The 18,151-nt window shown below is 39.5% G+C and overlaps 2 protein-coding genes across 2 annotated transcripts in view; one reads left to right on the top strand and one right to left on the bottom strand.

The window, feature by feature from the left end:
- The window catches only part of LOC141439943 (hemicentin-2-like), a 70,475-nt gene that overhangs the window by 31,092 nt on the left and 21,232 nt on the right, over positions 1-18,151 (top strand). Inside the window, exons 7-10 of the mRNA XM_074104407.1 lie at positions 648-732; positions 9,107-9,306; positions 13,343-13,439; positions 16,430-16,596. Coding sequence (XP_073960508.1) covers positions 648-732; positions 9,107-9,306; positions 13,343-13,439; positions 16,430-16,596 — 549 coding nt within the window. The remainder of the gene's footprint in view (positions 1-647; positions 733-9,106; positions 9,307-13,342; positions 13,440-16,429; positions 16,597-18,151) is intronic.
- Positions 2,843-7,853, bottom strand: LOC141439737 (uncharacterized). The gene has a single exon (XM_074104106.1). It carries the CDS (start codon positions 7,736-7,738, stop codon positions 3,005-3,007), a length of 4,734 nt encoding a protein of 1,577 aa, XP_073960207.1. The 5' UTR covers positions 7,739-7,853; the 3' UTR covers positions 2,843-3,004.

The raw sequence follows: 18,151 nt of genomic DNA, 5'->3' as shown, positions 1-18,151 counted from the left end.
TAACAGATATCAGTATTTTAAAACGTCTGACATCTTTTTAACAAACTGTAATATTCTTTTAGAGTTAGTTGGGCGACATGTTAGGTACTTTTTAAAAATCAGGATTCCCGTGACACAAAATGCCTATGTTCATCAGTTACTGCTCAGATATTAATAAGAAAGTAAAATTTTCGTCTTTTTTTTTCGTCCAATACTAATAGAAAACACTAATAAGTACATTAATACTACTGTCGTAGTAAATTAACCTAAATTGTTAAACTGTTTAACAGCGCCATCTAGTTCATTTCTTGCGAACACCTAACAAAATCGCCAACTCTCGTGTTCAAATGATTATAAAACGTAAGGTGTCCATCCACTTATGCAGGCCATTGTACAATAAATAAAAATAAATAAATAAATATCACGGGACAATTCACACCAATTGACCTAGTCCCAAAGTAAGCTTAGCAAAGCTTGTGTTATGGGTTAGTAATACAACGGATAAATATAATTATATAGACTTAGATAAATACTTAAATACATATTAAACACCCAAGACCCGAGAACAAACATTCGTATTTTTCATACAAATATCTGCCCCGACATGGGAATCGAACCCGGGACCTCAAGCTAATTAATGAAAATTATTTACGTTAATTATTTTTCAGATAATGCTAACTTTCCTCCGGAAGTATACAAGTTGATTAAAACGGTACAAGCAAGAAAGTCTTCCTCAGTTACGATAATTTGCAGGTACGTAACAATTTTAAATAATGTCGGAATATTAGAAATGTTTCAACTGGTACTGATACTTAACTTGTACCAGAACCACACGACTACAATCCATGAGCTTTTAGAAAAACTTTCGGGTTTCGGGGGAAATATGAAGGATTCGTTAGTAAAAAATGACAATTGTCTCTTTGACTTTGTAGCAATCTACGAATAAATTTTAATTAATTATTCGTAGGTAGCAATCCATCACGCGAAGAGTGCACTCCATAAACCTAATATTACTAGCGTAAATAGACTAACAGTGGTGCGAGTGAAGAAACCGATCCTTACGGCATGCTATGTGTGAGAAAGAGGTAAAATCAAAATGACAGCGTGACCCGTTTTGAATCAGTGAGCCTCCTTTCGGCTCCTGTCAAAATTTTCTTCGTATTTGTTTTGTTTTTTTTTCTGCAATCCTTTCGATTTTTTGCATAAAATGGTAGGATTCCAGAATGGTGTCGTGTTCTGTGTTGAATTGTGATTAGGGCATGCAATATTCGGCCTAATTCAGTATTCGAGTTTTACGAATATCAACTTTCATACTATTCGAATAATTCGAGTAAAACGAGTTTTTCGAATATTTTTCAGAAATGAATGAAAACAAAACAATTTTATCCAAATTTTTCACTGTATAACCTGTTTGACATAAGTTTAGAGTACCTAAATTGATAACACTATGAAAAGAGAGTATTTTTCTGATTATTTTTTGTCCCTGGTTACCAAAGTACTCGTCAAGATCCCTGTCCTCGGCTGGACGCATCCAGCATCTACCAGCATCTACCAGCAGCCTTTCACAGATCGTCACTCCACCTGACTAGAGGGCAACCTACACTACGTTTGCCAAAAATCGTTTACTCCAGCGGTTGTTAGTTCTTGGATAGATATGACTTGCCCCGTGCCAGTTTAACTCGCAGATTCTCTGAGCTATGTATGTCGACGACCCTAGTTCTGTGTTGGATAGTCTCGTTGCGGATTCTATCTTTCAGAGAAACACCGAGCATAGCTTGTTCCATAGATCGCTGAGCGACTTTGAACTGATGGATTGGCCGTACTGTAATGTCATGACGGGTGGGACGCACTGGCTGAAAACTCGTTTTCCGACATTGCGATATGGATGAAGAGAAAACTCGACGTAATTTTCCGAATGCTGCCCCGCCCAGCTGAACCTCCTCTTGGCCTCCTTCGCAAAGTTGTTTCTACCTAGCTGCAAAATCTGCCCGAGGTATGTGTACTGCGAAGCTACTTCGAGAAGGTTTCCATTAAGCTGACGGACGTTAGATCAACGTGGTCGTTGACCACATTTTTGGTCTTATCCACATTCATACCGAGACCTTTCCGACGTGAGGCTGATGCTAGGCCGTCCAACATTTGTTGCAGCTCCTCGAACGACTCCACCATCAAGACTATGTCATCTGCGAATCGAAAGTGTGAGATGTACTCGAACAACGCGCTTAAGAACAATTTCGGTGATATGAAATCTCCTTGGCCCACTCCTCTGCGCAGTTGTATGGGTTTGGACTGCTGACCCTGTACTTGGACACTAATTGTGGCGGTTTCGTATAGATATCTCTACACTTAGACATAACGATAGTCTACTTGGCATCGCTGTAAGGACTCCAGGACAGCCCAATTTTTGACAGAGTCAAAGGCCTTTTCATAGTTCACAAACGCCAGACACAGAGGCTGATTATACTCGTACCCTTCGGACTTCTGTATAATCTGCCGTACTGTGTGTATATGGTATATAGTGCCAATTCCTCCGCGAAATCTGGCCCATTCCGGTGGCTGAAACTCGTCAAGGTTCCTGGTGAGCGGATTCGTAATAACTCTCGAGAACGGCTTATAGACGTCTATACCATTTAGATATGTACCTAAGTGGTGGTTTTAACTGCTCTATATAAATCAATAAATACACAACGAGTGCAGCATAAACTACATATTACTAGTCGAACCTACTGTGGAGGGCAGGGCTTTTACCCCGAAAAATGGGCGAGTTTTTGGGATATTTTTTATTAAAATATCAAAAGAGGGTACAAAAGATTTTGCTAAGCTGAGAGGACGTGCGGTGTAGGCAAAAGCTGTTATCGACACTGACATTTTGCATCGGCGGTAAGCAAAGGCATACCGCGCCCCCGGACTCGAACCCGCCCCCCGCGGGTCCCCTCGCTTTGACGTTGACAGCTACAATTAACAAAATTTAAATAAATAAAAAAATGGTTGTTACGTCGCTCACATGCCCCACCCCAGTGCTGCCTTAGCAGCACTCATTCTCAATAGGTAGACGAGCGACGCGTGTGGCAGATCGGGTAAGTAAACCAGTCTTGGTTTTTACCTGTACCATTCTGACTCTGCCATCTCTTCCAGGCATGACCGTTTGTATGACTCCCCGTGGCCACACATTTCGGGGTCCGTCAGGGTCTGCTAGCAGCACAAGGTCTCCCTCTTGTAAGGGCCTCGTCTCTGTGTGCCACTTTCTCCGTGGTATCAAGTCAGGTAAGATCTCTTTTACCCATCGTTTCCAATACTGATTAGCAAGCAGTTGAGATATTCGCCACTGCTTCCTCAAATATATCTCAGAACCATCGTATACACCAATTTGAGGTAAGTTAGATGAAGACCCCACGAGGAAATGATTAGGTGTTAGTGTTTCGCTGCTGTTCGGCTCTACAGAGACATGGGTCAAAGGTCGGCTGTTAACAATGTTTTCAACTTCGGCGAGCAAAGTGTTTAATGTTTCCTCTTTAGGTGCTCGCTCTTTCAATATAACTTTCAGTGAAGTCTTCACACTGGAAATCAGTCTCTCCCACGCCCCTCCCCAATGAGGGCTAGCAGCGGGAATAAACGTCCATTTAGTTCCATGGTTCATGGCCTCGTCTTGAAGTGTCTTCTCATCTAAGTCTTGCACTGATCGCTTAAGCTCGGCGTCGGCCCCTCTCAGGTTAGTACCATTGTCCGAAAAGATTTGCTGCGGCCAGCCTCGTCTCGCAGCCATGCGGCGAAGCGCCATAATGAATGAGTCTGACGTGAGTGATCCTACTGTTTCCAAATGAATGGCTCGTACAGTCAAACATGTAAACAAGACGCCATATCTTTTCTCACGACGCCGTCCAATCGTTACTTGCATGGGACCGAATAAATCAACGCCACAAAAGGAAAAGGGACGCTGATGATGAGCCATTCTAGCATTCGGTAAGTTTCCCATTCTAGGTATTTCAGGTTTACATTTTTTTATACGACATATCATACATTTAGATACGACATTTTTCACTGTAGGTCGTATTCTAGTAATCCAGTATTTCTGTTTCAGGTTATTTACTACCAATTCCTGGTTTCCGTGCGCGGCGCTAGCATGGTAAAACTTGACAATTAGTCGAGCCGTGTGGTCTCGGCCGTCCAGGATAGCTGGTCGCTTCATTGCAGGCGCAACGTGCTCTGCCGCGTCGATGCGGCCCCCTGCACGCATGACTCCGTGTTCATCGAGGAACGGTGACAAGGTAAGTATTTTACTATCTCTTTGTATATTTTTACCAAGTTTTAAATTACTCACTTCTTGTCCAAAGCTCTGAGTCTGCGAGTGCCTCAACAACAAATTCTCAGCGTAGTCCATATTAGTTCCCGTGACGTCACCGGTAAGTTTTCTACACCGGTTTATAAAGGTAAGTACCATATGCGTAGATCTAAGTAAGCGTAACCAGGACGAAAATCTAGCAGGGTCCGGTACAGGTAAGTAAATTTCTTCTTTTTTCATTATACATACAAGTTCTAAATTATTTTTATTTATTTCAGGTTCCAGTACATCCTGTGGCCAGGTCGGTTCATCACTGAGCAGGAAGTCCGGTCCATATAGCCACTCATTTTGCAGGATAGAAATGTCATACGTTTCTCTCGTGCCCACATCGGCAATGTTTAGTTTCGTCGGAACGTATCTCCACTCACTGCTGCGTGTCAGTTCATCTATTTCACCCAGGCGATTGGCTATGTATGGCTTATATGTGCGACAGTTATTTCTAATCCAGTGCAACACTGTACTTGAGTCGGTCCAGAATATTTTGCGCTCCGCTTGTAGTTTATGCTCTTTTAATATCGTTTCAGCTAAGCGGGCGGCTAAAACAGCTGCTTGCAGCTCGAGGCGCGGTATTGTGGTAGTTTTATTCGGCGCTACTCGACATTTACTGGCTATGAACGCTTTATTCACTTGCGCGTTATTTTTCCAGCGCCAGTAGGCAACTGTGCACATTGTTTTGGGTGAAGCGTCGCAAAACACGTGTAACTCCAGGTTAGTATAGCTCGCGTCGGTCATTAATTGTGATGTAAACTGTCCCGGTGCAGGCGGCGCGGGCGCAGTGCACAGCGGCGGCGTATTAGTCTGACTGACGACCGGTTCTGTTACCGACTCGCTCGCTCCCTTAGCGGCCGCCTCATGGTAGTATCTAGGCAGGCGTATATTATTTAATTCTTTCAAACATTTTATCCATTTACACCACTTGTCGTAAATTGTATCCGGTATTGTATCGTCCCACTCGATATTTCTTTGCCAGCATTCTTGTAATATAATTTTTCCATTTATTGTGAACGGTGCTAAAAATCCGTAAACGTCGAAAATTGACATCACTACTCGTAACATGTCTCTCTTGGTAGGCCGCTGGGTTCCATTTATTAAATTTTCTGGAATTTTCTTGAATGAAACGTCGAAGCCCAGGGCGTCTTCATGTGGATACCAAATTAAACCGAGGGTTCTTTCGCTTCCATATTGTTCTCCTATATTGAACCTCACGGCCGCCTCGCCAAGATCTTCTTTTGGAATAGTCTCGAGTACTTGTTTACTATTGCACGTCCAGTTACGTACCTCAAAGCCTCCTTGCTGATGTATCATTTTTATTTCTCGTATTGATTGAATGGCTATTTTCTCGTTAGGTAAACTATGTATATAATCGTCCATATAATGATTATTATATATAGCTTCGCATGCGGCCGGATAGATACTCTCAAAGCGTTGGGCATTCTTGTTTTTTATGTGCTGGGCGATAAATGGCGAGCAGTTAGCTCCAAATATAAGAGAGGTCATGACGTAGGTTTTCACAGGTTCATTGGGATTACTTCTGTATAAAAATCGCAGTGCGTTTTGGTCCTCGTTTCTTATCTTTATTCGCAGGAACATATCTTTTATATCGCCGGTGACTGCTATTCTATGTTCTCGGAACCTTAGCATTATTCCAAATAGTGACTTAAGTAGGTCTGGTCCCTTTAGTAGGTAGTCATTAAGCGACACGCCGTTTGTTTTGGCCGCCGCGTCGTAAACAAGTCGCAATTTCTTTTTATTCGGGTTATCAACGCCGAAGTGGGATAAATACCAAGTTCGGTCGGTAACTTCGGTATTGGTCAGCACTTGAGCGTAGTCGTTGTGAAACAAGTGCTGCACACGGTCTCTGTATCGCTCGGCGTATTGACTACATTTTTCCATCTTCCGTTCCACTGCCTTCAGTCGCGACAATGCATAAGGAAAGGAGTCGGGCATTTTGCAATTTTCATCCTTCCAGGGAAGCCCGACATGCCACCTGCCGTTCACAAGTGTAGAAGTTCGTTCCAGCAGTTCCAGGGCACGTTCCTCGTCGTAATTTGGTCGAGGCTTAGTTCCAACGCCCAAGGAGTCGAATGTAAACGATCGTTGAACTTCTTCATGAATTTCCTGTAGCAAGCGGCTGTCTTCGTAGGAGTTGTTAGCGATGAACATAGTCACGTGTGACGAGTGCGCCACCTGCGCAGGCGCCTTCCCGTGCAAGCACCAGCCGAGCGGCGTGCGGGTGGCACACGGCTCTTGAGGGGTACCGGTAACCACTTCCAAGGGCACAAGTAAGTGGTAATTGTCTTGCCCAATTAAAATTTCAGGCTTTAATTGCCCGCTGCACAAACGATCTTGGAGTTTCGTTAAATGTTCGAATTTCTTACAGTTAACAACGTTCGTGTTTTGTGTCGGTAAATTAAGTTCGTCAACACTGCGTGCACTAATTGTAAACAAATGTCCTTCCCGGTTAGACAAAGTTAAGTCGACCAGGTGAGTTTCGCACACTAGTTCAGTATTGTTCCACGCGCCACGCACACGCATGCACTCGCGGCGTCCGCGCACCCCCACTCGCCTGGCTAGATCGTAGCTTATCAGTGTGACAGTGGAGCCGTCGTCGAGCAGAGCACTTGTACTAATTACACCGCTGGGCCCGTGAATGTTTATAGGCACGACTTTTAGGTAAACATTACAACCGGAGTTCCCGTTCGTATGCGCCACCATTTGAGAGTCTGTTTGTGTTGCGTTTTCGTTCACTACCGCACCGTTGTTATCGTTATCACTTTGTCTTTCACTCGGTACGAAATGTAATAAACGGTGATGCTCTTGATTACAGTCATTTACGTTACACATAGGCGCCGGACAGTGTTGTCGATCGTGATGCGACACCAAACATTTATAACACAAACCACTGCGTTTCACGTACCGCCAGCGATCTTTTCTTAAGGCTTTTTTAAACTTTTTGCAGTCTGGTAAATTATGATTTGATCCGTGACAAAACCGGCACTTTACGTAACTCTGTCCACTTTGTAATAATAATGTTTGTGAGTTATTAACACTATTGTCCGTATATCGATGATTATTATCGGAATATTTCCGCTTATAATTTTCTCTTGGTGTATTTAACATTGTTACGCGGCACTGTGAAATTTTTACAGCTTCTTCGTGAAGAAATCGAGATAAGAGGTCTAGTCCGGGAGTTGAAGTAGCGACTGCGCTGCCGTGTAAATACCTATAGTCTGCCCATTTAGACAACAGGATGGTAGGCAGCTTAGATAACACAACGGTGACCAAACTCGTTCCATGTAGGTATTCTTCGCGACCTAGTGCGCGTACCGCTGCAACGTAGTTTTTTATTTTGTTTGAAAATACGACAATGTCTTTATGATACTCTGGTGACACTGCGTTTAACTTTTTTATATCTAGCATGATCCGGGTTATAATTTCGTCCGGATTTCCGAATTGTAGTTCCAGTGTAGATATTAGTGTTTCAGGAGAGGTTGCCGTGATAAGCAGCGCTGTGACCGCATCCCTGGCGGGTCCGCGAAGACATTTCCTTAGACGCCATAAGTTCTCTGAATCACTAAATTTACATACACGGGTTGACTCTTCATATGCCATTTTGAATTGTATCCATTCCATTGGATCACCAGCGAACAGTGGCAGTTCCTTAGGTGTGCTGATGCGGCTGAGAAGATTCATATTGTTTGTATTGTTGATAGAAGTAGTCACTATATCCTTTAGTGCATCAGCTAATTGTTGAATTGGTCCGTTAGTGCCGGCGTCCAAGGTGGCCGGCGGGCGCGCGAAGTCAGTATGTTGTTCCAGCGTAGTAACTGGCTCCTGCGTCTCCAATTCGTGCTGGCTGTGTTCTATCCATCTATCAACCATACTTCGTTTATCAGTTATTGACGGTGGACTGTTATATTCTTCGTTAAGTTCCGCTAGGTCCGCTTCCAAGCGTTTGTCGATGAGTTCCATCTGTATTCGTGCTTTTGCCTCGGCTGCTTCTAGCTGCAGTTTCTTCCTACGCGTCTCAACAGAGGATGATGAAGATCTTTTCGATAGTGATAAGCATTTCCGGGCTATGGGCATCTCCGTCTTAGGTACGTGTTCAGTCTTAGGAAGTTCGGATTTGACACTTCCGGTTTGTGCTTCAGTGTTTAACGGAAGTTTCTTGCAGGCTTTCACTTCAACATTCTGCGTATTATTTTCACTAGTTGACGGTAGAATAACTTGCGAGGCCTCAGTAGCATCTTTCCTTTCCTGTTCCTTCCGTACCGTACTTCTCGTGTTGACCATCTTCTTCGGCAGCGGGGTAAAAAACATTCACGATCCGGTTCGAAGACCACTTTTGTGGAGGGCAGGGCTTTTACCCCGAAAAATGGGCGAGTTTTTGGGATATTTTTTATTAAAATATCAAAAGAGGGTACAAAAGATTTTGCTAAGCTGAGAGGACGTGCGGTGTAGGCAAAAGCTGTTATCGACACTGACATTTTGCATCGGCGGTAAGCAAAGGCATACCGCGCCCCGGACTCGAACCCGCCCCCCGCGGGTCCCCTCGCTTTGACGTTGACAGCTACAATTAACATAATTTAAATAAATAAAAAAATGGTTGTTACGTCGCTCACACCTACCTTGCTTGACAGCGTGACCGAAAGTGAGATGGGCTGTCTGTATAAATTTGTAAATGTCTGTGTGAGTTTTAGAGTTGCCCTCACTGCTAAACAAAAAGGATTAATTCAAGATGTTTTATTTTTAACAAAAACGTTTTAAACAATTTCTTGTACTTTGCAGAATAATTGGCGGGGACCCACCAACAACTGTACAGTGGGAGTACAAAAAAAACACAGGCTCTCCTGATTTCCAAACTTTGGATGCGGACCAATTAACTTTAAATATCCGTCGAGTAACTGTTCACGATGCAGGTTTTTACAAATGCATCGCAAAAAACAGGGCGGGATCAGATTCGCATATTAAGGAACTGCGTCTAATGGGTAACTATTTTTAGATAATATTATCTAAATATGAACTTGTACAGTCAAGTGCAAAAATAAGTATCTATTCAAACCACTTAAAATATGTTACTACGCCCTTATTGCGTCGGAATAAGAGTCAGTGGCACTTCTTTTTTAAACTTTGAATAACTAACTTCTTTCATTATCATTAGTTTTTCAACGTCAAATCGTGTGCGTGCCAGAAATTCATAAAGAACCATCGATTTATCTTCGACAATGACGAACTTCCATATAAAGTTTCATCCCCTATTTCACCCCCTCACAGGAAGAATTTTAAAAAACGTGGGAACAAATATCTATAGTTGTCTCTTATCACATGCCGAAATGGCAAGTTTAATAAAGATTTATCGATTTATCTTCGATAATGATGACCTTCCATATAAACTTTCATCCCCTATTCCATCCCCTAACAGCTCGAATTTTCAAAAAAGCTCAAACAAATATCGACTTATTTCTTATTGAGTGCCGAAATGGCAAGTTTAATAAAGATTTATCGATTTATCTTCGATAATGGCGACCTTCCATATAAACTTTCATCCCCTATTCCATCTCCTCACAGGTCGAATTTTCAAAAAAGCTCAAACAAATATCAACTTATTTCTTATTGAGTGCCTAAATACCAAGTTTCATGGTTAATTTATCTTCCACAGCGACGCACTTCCTCCATATAAACTTTCATCTCCTATTTCAACCCCTTAAAGCCTCTTTTTTGCAAAAAAAGATAGCCTATGTTCTTTCCCAAGGTCTATTCTATCTCTGTACCAAATTTCATTAAAATCGGTTTAGTGGTTTAGGCGTGAAAGCCTAACAGACAGACAGACAGACAGAGTTACTTTCGCATTTGTAGTATTAGTAAGGATTGCTTTCTTAGCAATTACCTAACTTTGAGAGCTTCTGCCTTCTTGTCGGGTAACTCCGAAATAAAAGTATATACCATAACTCGTGACCCACACCAAGATATTTTTGTTGGGAGTGTAATTTCGAACGAAAAAGTAATATGTACCTTATGCTATAAGTCAGTAAAACTCAATTTTTAATGTCATTCGGAATTACTCGAACATACATCGGAATTAGACTCGAGTGAAAAAATAAAACCTACTTTTGAAAACATTTATTGCTACCAAAAGGATAGTTTTTTTCGTTTTATGTTTTAGTTTATTTCATTGAAGACCCACTAATTTTATACTTGGTAAAATAAACTCTACCAAATTTTGACTAGACAACAAAAATAACACGTTCTGCGAACTCGTCTAAAATTCATTCGGAATTACCCGAATGCACCTTTTTGTTTTTAAATGCTGAGTACAGTGTTGGGTCTACTTACTGAATTCCAAATATTTGAACTTTACCTTGAACTGTCATTTCACTTCAACACGAAAAAAACGAGAGATAGGATCGAATGTGTTGATTACGATCTTAAATTAAATTTTTGATATTAAAAGTATATCAATAATACCTAATAAATTACATGACAAAATGTAAATTTTCCCGATCTTTTAATAAAGTACCTATACAACCTCGTTGCACGCAAGCCGCTTCTCTTGTTTTTTTTTTTTATAAAAGAATTCCGTATACTGCTTCTACAGTTGGAATAAATATTTGTTAAATTGAATGAATTTTAAACAAATCTATTTATTTATGTAATAGAAATCTTAATCCCACTAATATTATAAATGTGAAAGTTTGTGAGTGAGTGAGTGAGTGAGTGAGTATGTTTGTTACTTTTTCACGCTGAAACGGCTGGACGGATTTGGATGAAATTTGGCGAAAAGTTAGTTTATAACCTGGATTAAAACATAGGATACTTTTTATCCCGGTATTCCCACGGGATAGGGATAAAATCTTGAAAGACCTCTGGGCTTAGAGTCATGAAGTTTGGTATGTAGGTAGTTGGACGTTTGGAATAACAGATAGGTGACTTTTTGAGCCGATGTTCCCACGGGATACCTAGGGATAAAATCTTGAAATAACAACAGCAGGGCTTAGAGCCATGAAATTTAGTATGTAGGTAGCTGGACCTCTGGAATAACACATAGGCTACTTTTTATCCCGATATTCCCCCAGGATAGGGATAAAATCTTGAAATAATAACCGCTGGCCTTTGAGTCATGAAATTTGGTATGTAGGTAACTGGACGTCTGGAATAACTCGTAAGGGATTTTCTGACTCGATATTCCCACGGGATACCTAGGGATAAAATCTCGAAATAACAACCACTGGGTTTAGAGCCATTAATTTTGGTATGTAGGTAGCTGAACATCTGGAATAACACACAGGCTAATTTTTATCCCGATATTCCCACGGGATAGGGATAAAATCTTGAAATAATAACCGCTGGGCTTAGAGTTATGAAATTTGGTATGTAGGTAGCTAGACGTCTGGAATAACACATAAGCGACTTTTTGTCCCAATATTTCTACGGGATACCTAGGGATAAAATCTCGAAATAACAACCAATGGGCTTAGAGCCATGAAATTTGGTATGTAGGTAGCTGGACCTCTGTAATAACACATAATCTATTTTTTACCCCGATATTCCCAAGGGATAGGGATAAAATCTTGAAATATTAACCGCTGAGCTTAGAGTCATGAAATTTGGTATGTAGGAAGCTGGATGTCTAGAAAAACACATAGACGACTTCTTGACCCGATATTACCACGGGATACCTAAGAATAAAATGTCGAAATAACAACCGCTAGACTTAGAGACATTAAATTTGGATGTAGGTAGCCGTATTTTATTTGTAATTATTTTATTTTGAAAAAATGACTTTCTGCCAAGTATCTTGCGGCGCATTCTTCTTGGCAATGATGGTCTTTCCGAAAGCACTGGTAGTATAAAAAATGACGTGTAAAAGTGCCCATTGCGGCCTATTTATTGAATAAATGATTTGAATTTGAATTTTGCATTTGAATTTGGATAGGGAAAATTTTTGAAACTTCAGCACTGGGTTTAGAGTCTTGAATTTTGTACAGTTATTCAGAACACAACATCAATGAAGACCACGATAAAAATATTGGAAATTTCCAGGGGAATTTTGTAAAATCCCGAAAATTTCAATTGCAGCTACCACACCAAATAGTTACCGCGTGCGAAGCCGCGGGTAAAAGCTAGTAAAATTCATATTTAAAGGTTTAATAACATTTATAATAAATTATTCGTTTATTGTTCAATCTTTTTATTGACCCCAAGATGAGGCTTTTTGAAGTATTAAAAAATAAGTGTGACATAGCACAAGAAGGTCTAAGTTCAAATTACAATGCATGTTATGGTAACTATGAGATTTGTATTGTATCTACTGGGCACTTTTTATGGTTTTAAATGTGATTATTATATTGTTTCTTAATAATCGGGTTATATTTTAAAAAAATGTGTTTGTTTTATAAAAAGATAGGTATATGGGTTTTACTCTTATGTTATATTTAAATGATGTTCTCGCTGCTGAGGTTAAAAATTGTATGTGTCACACGAGATCAAAGTTTTTTTGCATCTTGTGTATTTGAATCCCTTGCTGCTCTCAAGGATTCTAACCTAGAATCACTCGCTGACGCTCGTGATTCAATTATAGAATCCTTCGCTTACTCGGGATTCAAAATAAACACTCGCAACAAAAAACAACTTTGCTCTCTTGTTGCACAAATAACTATTACCTATTTCCTCGCAGTGATAGTCAAAAGCACAATATTTAGTCTCGGCCAAAAGTGAAATAGATAAACTAGTAAGTATATCAAAGGCCTCCGCTTCGGGTCGGCCTTCAAACTAACTCGTTTTTTACTTATTTTCGTGCCTCTACAACAATATACTATAGTTAGCTCATTTTAGTCAAGGGAAACATTTTTTTATTTGTAGGTACCTACAAAGAAACAAAACTGTTTTAAGATTGTCTTTAATTCGCTAATCTCACCCTGGGATCGAATAAATTTTTGCACTGCAACAATCTCACGAGCCTTGGTCGTGCGTGCCATGAACCATGTTTATAATTTTTATTAGAATAAGTACCTATTTCTTTTTCAGCTGAACCTGGTTCTGCTGCTACACTACGCCCAGTGATCGATAAAACTATAAGGAAACTCCATTATACAAACGGTCAGCTAGCTGAAATACCGTGCGAGTACGTAACTAACACAACTATACTTGAAACGTTTAGGTAGGTAATTAACTAAAAATAAACAAACTTCAGCTGCCGGATTTGGTACATTCAAGGATTTTAAACATTTTACTTACCTACATAATTGTACTTAATACAAACAGACTAGTGTACTTCAATAAAGAAATGTAAATGTTTAGATAGTTTGATGGGGGGATTTGAATATCATATTAATTTATTGGCGTTGTTTTGTTTATATTTAGTTAAATACCTATCCAAACCAAGTATAAAATAATGTGAAAAGAAATGTGTTGGAGTATAAACTAAAAATACAAAAAACACGCAATAATTTATATTTCTTTGTCTTCAATTTCATGTTTATATACTTATGACTGTTTGTTTCTCAATAAATAAGTAAAAAAATAGTAATAATCATCATCATCAACCTTTAGCAGTCCACTGCTGGACATAGGCCTTCCCTAAAGAGCGCCTTTGCGCCCTGTCCTCGGTTAGACGTACCCAGCTTCTACCAGCAGCCTTTCGTAAATCGTCACTCCACTTGGCAGGAGGGCGTCCTACACTACGTTTGCCAAGACGCGGTCTCCACTCAAGAACTCGTTTACTCCAGCGGTTGTCGGTTCTTCGACAGATATGACCAGCCCACTGCCACTTCAACTTGCTAATTCTCTGAGCTATGTCGATGACCTTAGTTCTGTGTCGGATAGCCTCGATGCGGATTCTACCGTGTCCACGTTTCAGCTCCAGTATACTTAGGTAGCCTTGAATCGCCCGGGGATTCTTAGCACCCCCGGGGTTTCTCTGTCAAGCTCTCTCAATAACTCCGGTTTCGATGAGATGATACTGCCGTCGTCGATCTTCAACTTAGTCATTTGGCTTTTCCCAAAAGACGAATTCTTCGCAAATACTATAGAGCCCTGGTTTGGCTCAATGACGTCCTTAATACGTGCACATCGTGTCGCATGGATTTGAGATTCATCTATTAAGTCTGCCATATATTCCGACATGTCAGTTGAAGATTGTAGTCTCATCTCGTTCCGAAGTTCCATTAATTTTATGGTTTCATTGGAGAGCTTCTGAGGTCTTTTCCGGCGCGGAGTCTTAAAGAACTGACGGCCTGAATAGTTTCCACCAGCCCGTTGTTTATCTCGTCCGTTGTTTTGCATTCGGCCAGGCACTGGAAGCTATTGTTTTTCAGGCACTCCGTGATATGCCCGGCCAAATTTTAGGCATATCATGAAATGGCGCCATTTCACGATATGAAAAGGAATTTTGTGATCTGGCAATGACGTCCAATTCGGTACATTCGGCTAGACAGCCGTTTTATTGCGAAATAGTAACAAACCTAAAGACACACACGAACTTCTGCATTAGCTCTACTTATCGTAGGCCACAGGTTTTATTACAGAATCTGTGTAAGATGTTATGTAAATATTCGTGTGTGTGTGTGTGTGTGTGTGTGTGTGTGTGTGATACTTCTATCAATAAAATCTATAAGGTTTTTATTACTCTTATCTTAGATGAATGATTGGTCTCGCGTGCTCGCTCGACTAGATACCGCCGGCGTATTTGTCAAATGCGGCAACAAATAGTACGCCGAATTGCCGGTTGCAAACTGTGCATAAGGTGCATGTACCGAATTTTTTGTTAAATTTTGGTCATAAACCGAAGTAAAATGCCAGTTTGCGCAGTGAAACTGTTTAAAAATAATACTACAAGAAATAAGAAGGACACTGGGATCACATACCATCAGTAAATATCGTATAATTTCGAAATTACAAAATAAAATAACATGAACCCTAAACGCCATTCATTGTTGCGTACACAAGAATCAAATTCCCCGTGGTTTAAATCTTAATAAATTGTACTTTATTGTTATCATCATTAAATGAGGATAAATTTAAATAACTTATTTTATTTAAGTATCTAACGTAATTATTATATAAACATAACCTAGTTCTATATTATTTAATGTTTATATTTGTGATATATACACTGAAGGTGTATAAATTGTTACCCGACACTATTTAATTAAGGGGTCAATGCGTCTTAAAATTAAAAATGTTTTTCGTCTTCCCATTCAAAAAGCCCAATCAGCTAATTTACTTAGGTATTACGGGAAACGAAATAATTTTTTTTTTATTGTATTTCTATCCATTTTCCTGAAATGTTAACTTTTTACCCGACTGCCCGAAGGAGGGTTATGTTTTTCAAGCGTATGTTAAGTATGTATATTTTGTATACATTTTTTTTTATTTTAGTCATAATTAACCTGCACATTATATTAGGTTTAACTATAGGTGCAACGTGTTATCTTAACTACGCAAAAAATCTTTTTTGGTGTCTCAGTCCATGAATTTTTAGTAATAATTTGTAAATATTGAATGTCCTTAAATATATATATATTTTTTAATTAAAAGTGAGGCCTGATCATTGATATACCCACATCATACCTACCATTTCTTTAAAGAAGAAACCTACGCCTATCCTATACACAAACATATTAATACATTCACTCTTCATTACTTCTTAATTTCTAAGTATTTCCCAAGATACATTTTGTAACCAGTAAATTAATAGACCACAGAATCATTTATTTTCCCAATAATTCGGGTAACAGTGGAGCAGCTGGCAACACAATTCGTCACGCACACTAGCATCCTTCCAAGTCGTCTTACACCGTTCTTACGCACACTACGATATTGAGTTGCCGCATTCACGAACCTTTTGTTTTTAGGTAGCGCGGTATCTAGTCGAGCGAGCGCGCGAGACCAATCATTTATCTAAGACTCCTCCGAGTGGAGAAAGCCTCCTGAGTCCTGACATTTTTTAACAAACTTAGTTATTTCAAAATTCTTAGAATTCTTTATTCAATTAACCATTATACTTAAATGTACTTTATAAAGTATAGTATAGTTATTCTTAGTGTTAATTGGTCCTTTATAAAGTACGCGAGGACTCAGGGGAAAGATAACGTTATTGTTTTTTTTTTACAGTATACTTGGTGGTGACCCTGTGACGAAAATAACATTGAACAATAAAATTAATCAAGTACCTTTAATCGAAAATCCTCTAATAATCTCTGATGAAACTATTACATATGAATGCAGAGCCGAAAACAAGGCGGGATTCGATACTCATATCATGAAAATTACTAACAAAGGTAACTATTTAGAATTAAGTATTAAATACAAACTTGTTCAAACTTCGAAACGCGTTTAAATGCGAAATGTAGGCAATAACTGGGTCGATTTGACATAATATTGATTTAAGGAGCGGCCACACTGCTGCTACAAACAAAATCACAGCTACGTAGTTTTTGTGGGAGTATACCCTACAATTTTATTAATATATTATATGTGAAAAAAAATTAAAAAATATTTTTTGACACCTTTTTTAACAAGTTTTTTTCAGGGTACAACTACGAAAAAAATCATATAAATTGCAAATAGTATTAGCTACTATCATACGAAAAATCAATTGATTCTAATTGGTGCAACATACTAAAAAAAAAACTAACGAAAGTATATTCAAGTGTGAAGAGTTTAGCCTTCTGAAGGTTCACTTTTAAAGTTTCATGTTCGTTGCCTAGCAACAAAGAGTGTATTATTTTGAATTTGACGTATGGCTGTCGTATAACGTTACTGAACTGCTGATGTTTTTGAATACTTTCGCTAGTTTTTTATTTTTTTCAGTATGTTGCACCAATTATAATTAATTGATTTTTCGTATGGTAGTAGCTAGCTAGTACTATTTGCAATTTATATGTTTTTTTCATAGCTGTACCCTCAAAAAAACTAGTTAAAAAAAGGTGTCAAAAAATAAATTGTTTTTTTTTCACGTATTAAATATTAATAAAATTGTAGGGTATACACCCACAAAAACTACGTAACTGTGATTTTGTTTCAATGCTTTAGCTGCTATGGATTAGGAGAAAAACGAGTTTGAAAAAAATGTTAAGGGAACACATTTTTGACGTTATCTCTGTGACAGCTCATGATAGAGGGCTGAAAGTTGGAGTGATTTTTAGTTACCAGGCGACAAACAATTGACATTTACCAATTCAACTATTCCTCACTGAGGCCACATGTCCTTCCTTAGCCTGCTAAAACCTTTTTTACAAGAATTGCCAATAACACTTTGGCAGAGGCAAAACACTTGAAAAATAAAGGTGAACGAGTTTCCGGGTGTGTCCCGGGTTCAAATCCAGAAAGTCCGAGTATTTCGTGTTTTTGAATGTTTATTAGTAAACTAGCTTTTGCCCGCGGCTTCGCTCGGGTAACATTTGGTGTAACACAGATTTACTTTCCACGATCTTTATTTTCGTGTTTTAATTGATTTTTCTGAGGATTAGATATATGTGCAAATTTTCTAATTTAAAAATCAACTTTGAAGCTCTGTTTCACATATTCAGATCAGGGGTGTAATTTTAGAAAACCTACTTGTTTTTTTTGCCCGCGACTTTGTACCTATGCGAGATAGGATTCCCGTGGGACAGGAAGAAGTGAATTCAACAGAAAACGACACTGTCAGTCAGTCAGCCAGTCACAATATTTCGTAGCACAGTATACTGTTTTTCACCACACTTGCTCGTAAACAAGCCCAAGGTCGGTAAATGAGTCAGTGCCCGTACTGATGGTGCTGCGCGCGCTGCTGCAGGACTACATGGACCACCACATGCACACGCAGGTTGCGGCGCATGCCGAGGGAGGGGGAGG

The sequence above is a fragment of the Choristoneura fumiferana genome, chromosome 21 (assembly GCF_025370935.1).
Source record: "Choristoneura fumiferana chromosome 21, NRCan_CFum_1, whole genome shotgun sequence".
In the NCBI taxonomy this organism is placed as follows: Eukaryota; Metazoa; Arthropoda; class Insecta; order Lepidoptera; family Tortricidae; genus Choristoneura; species Choristoneura fumiferana.
This window is presented reverse-complemented; position numbering and strand designations above follow the sequence as displayed.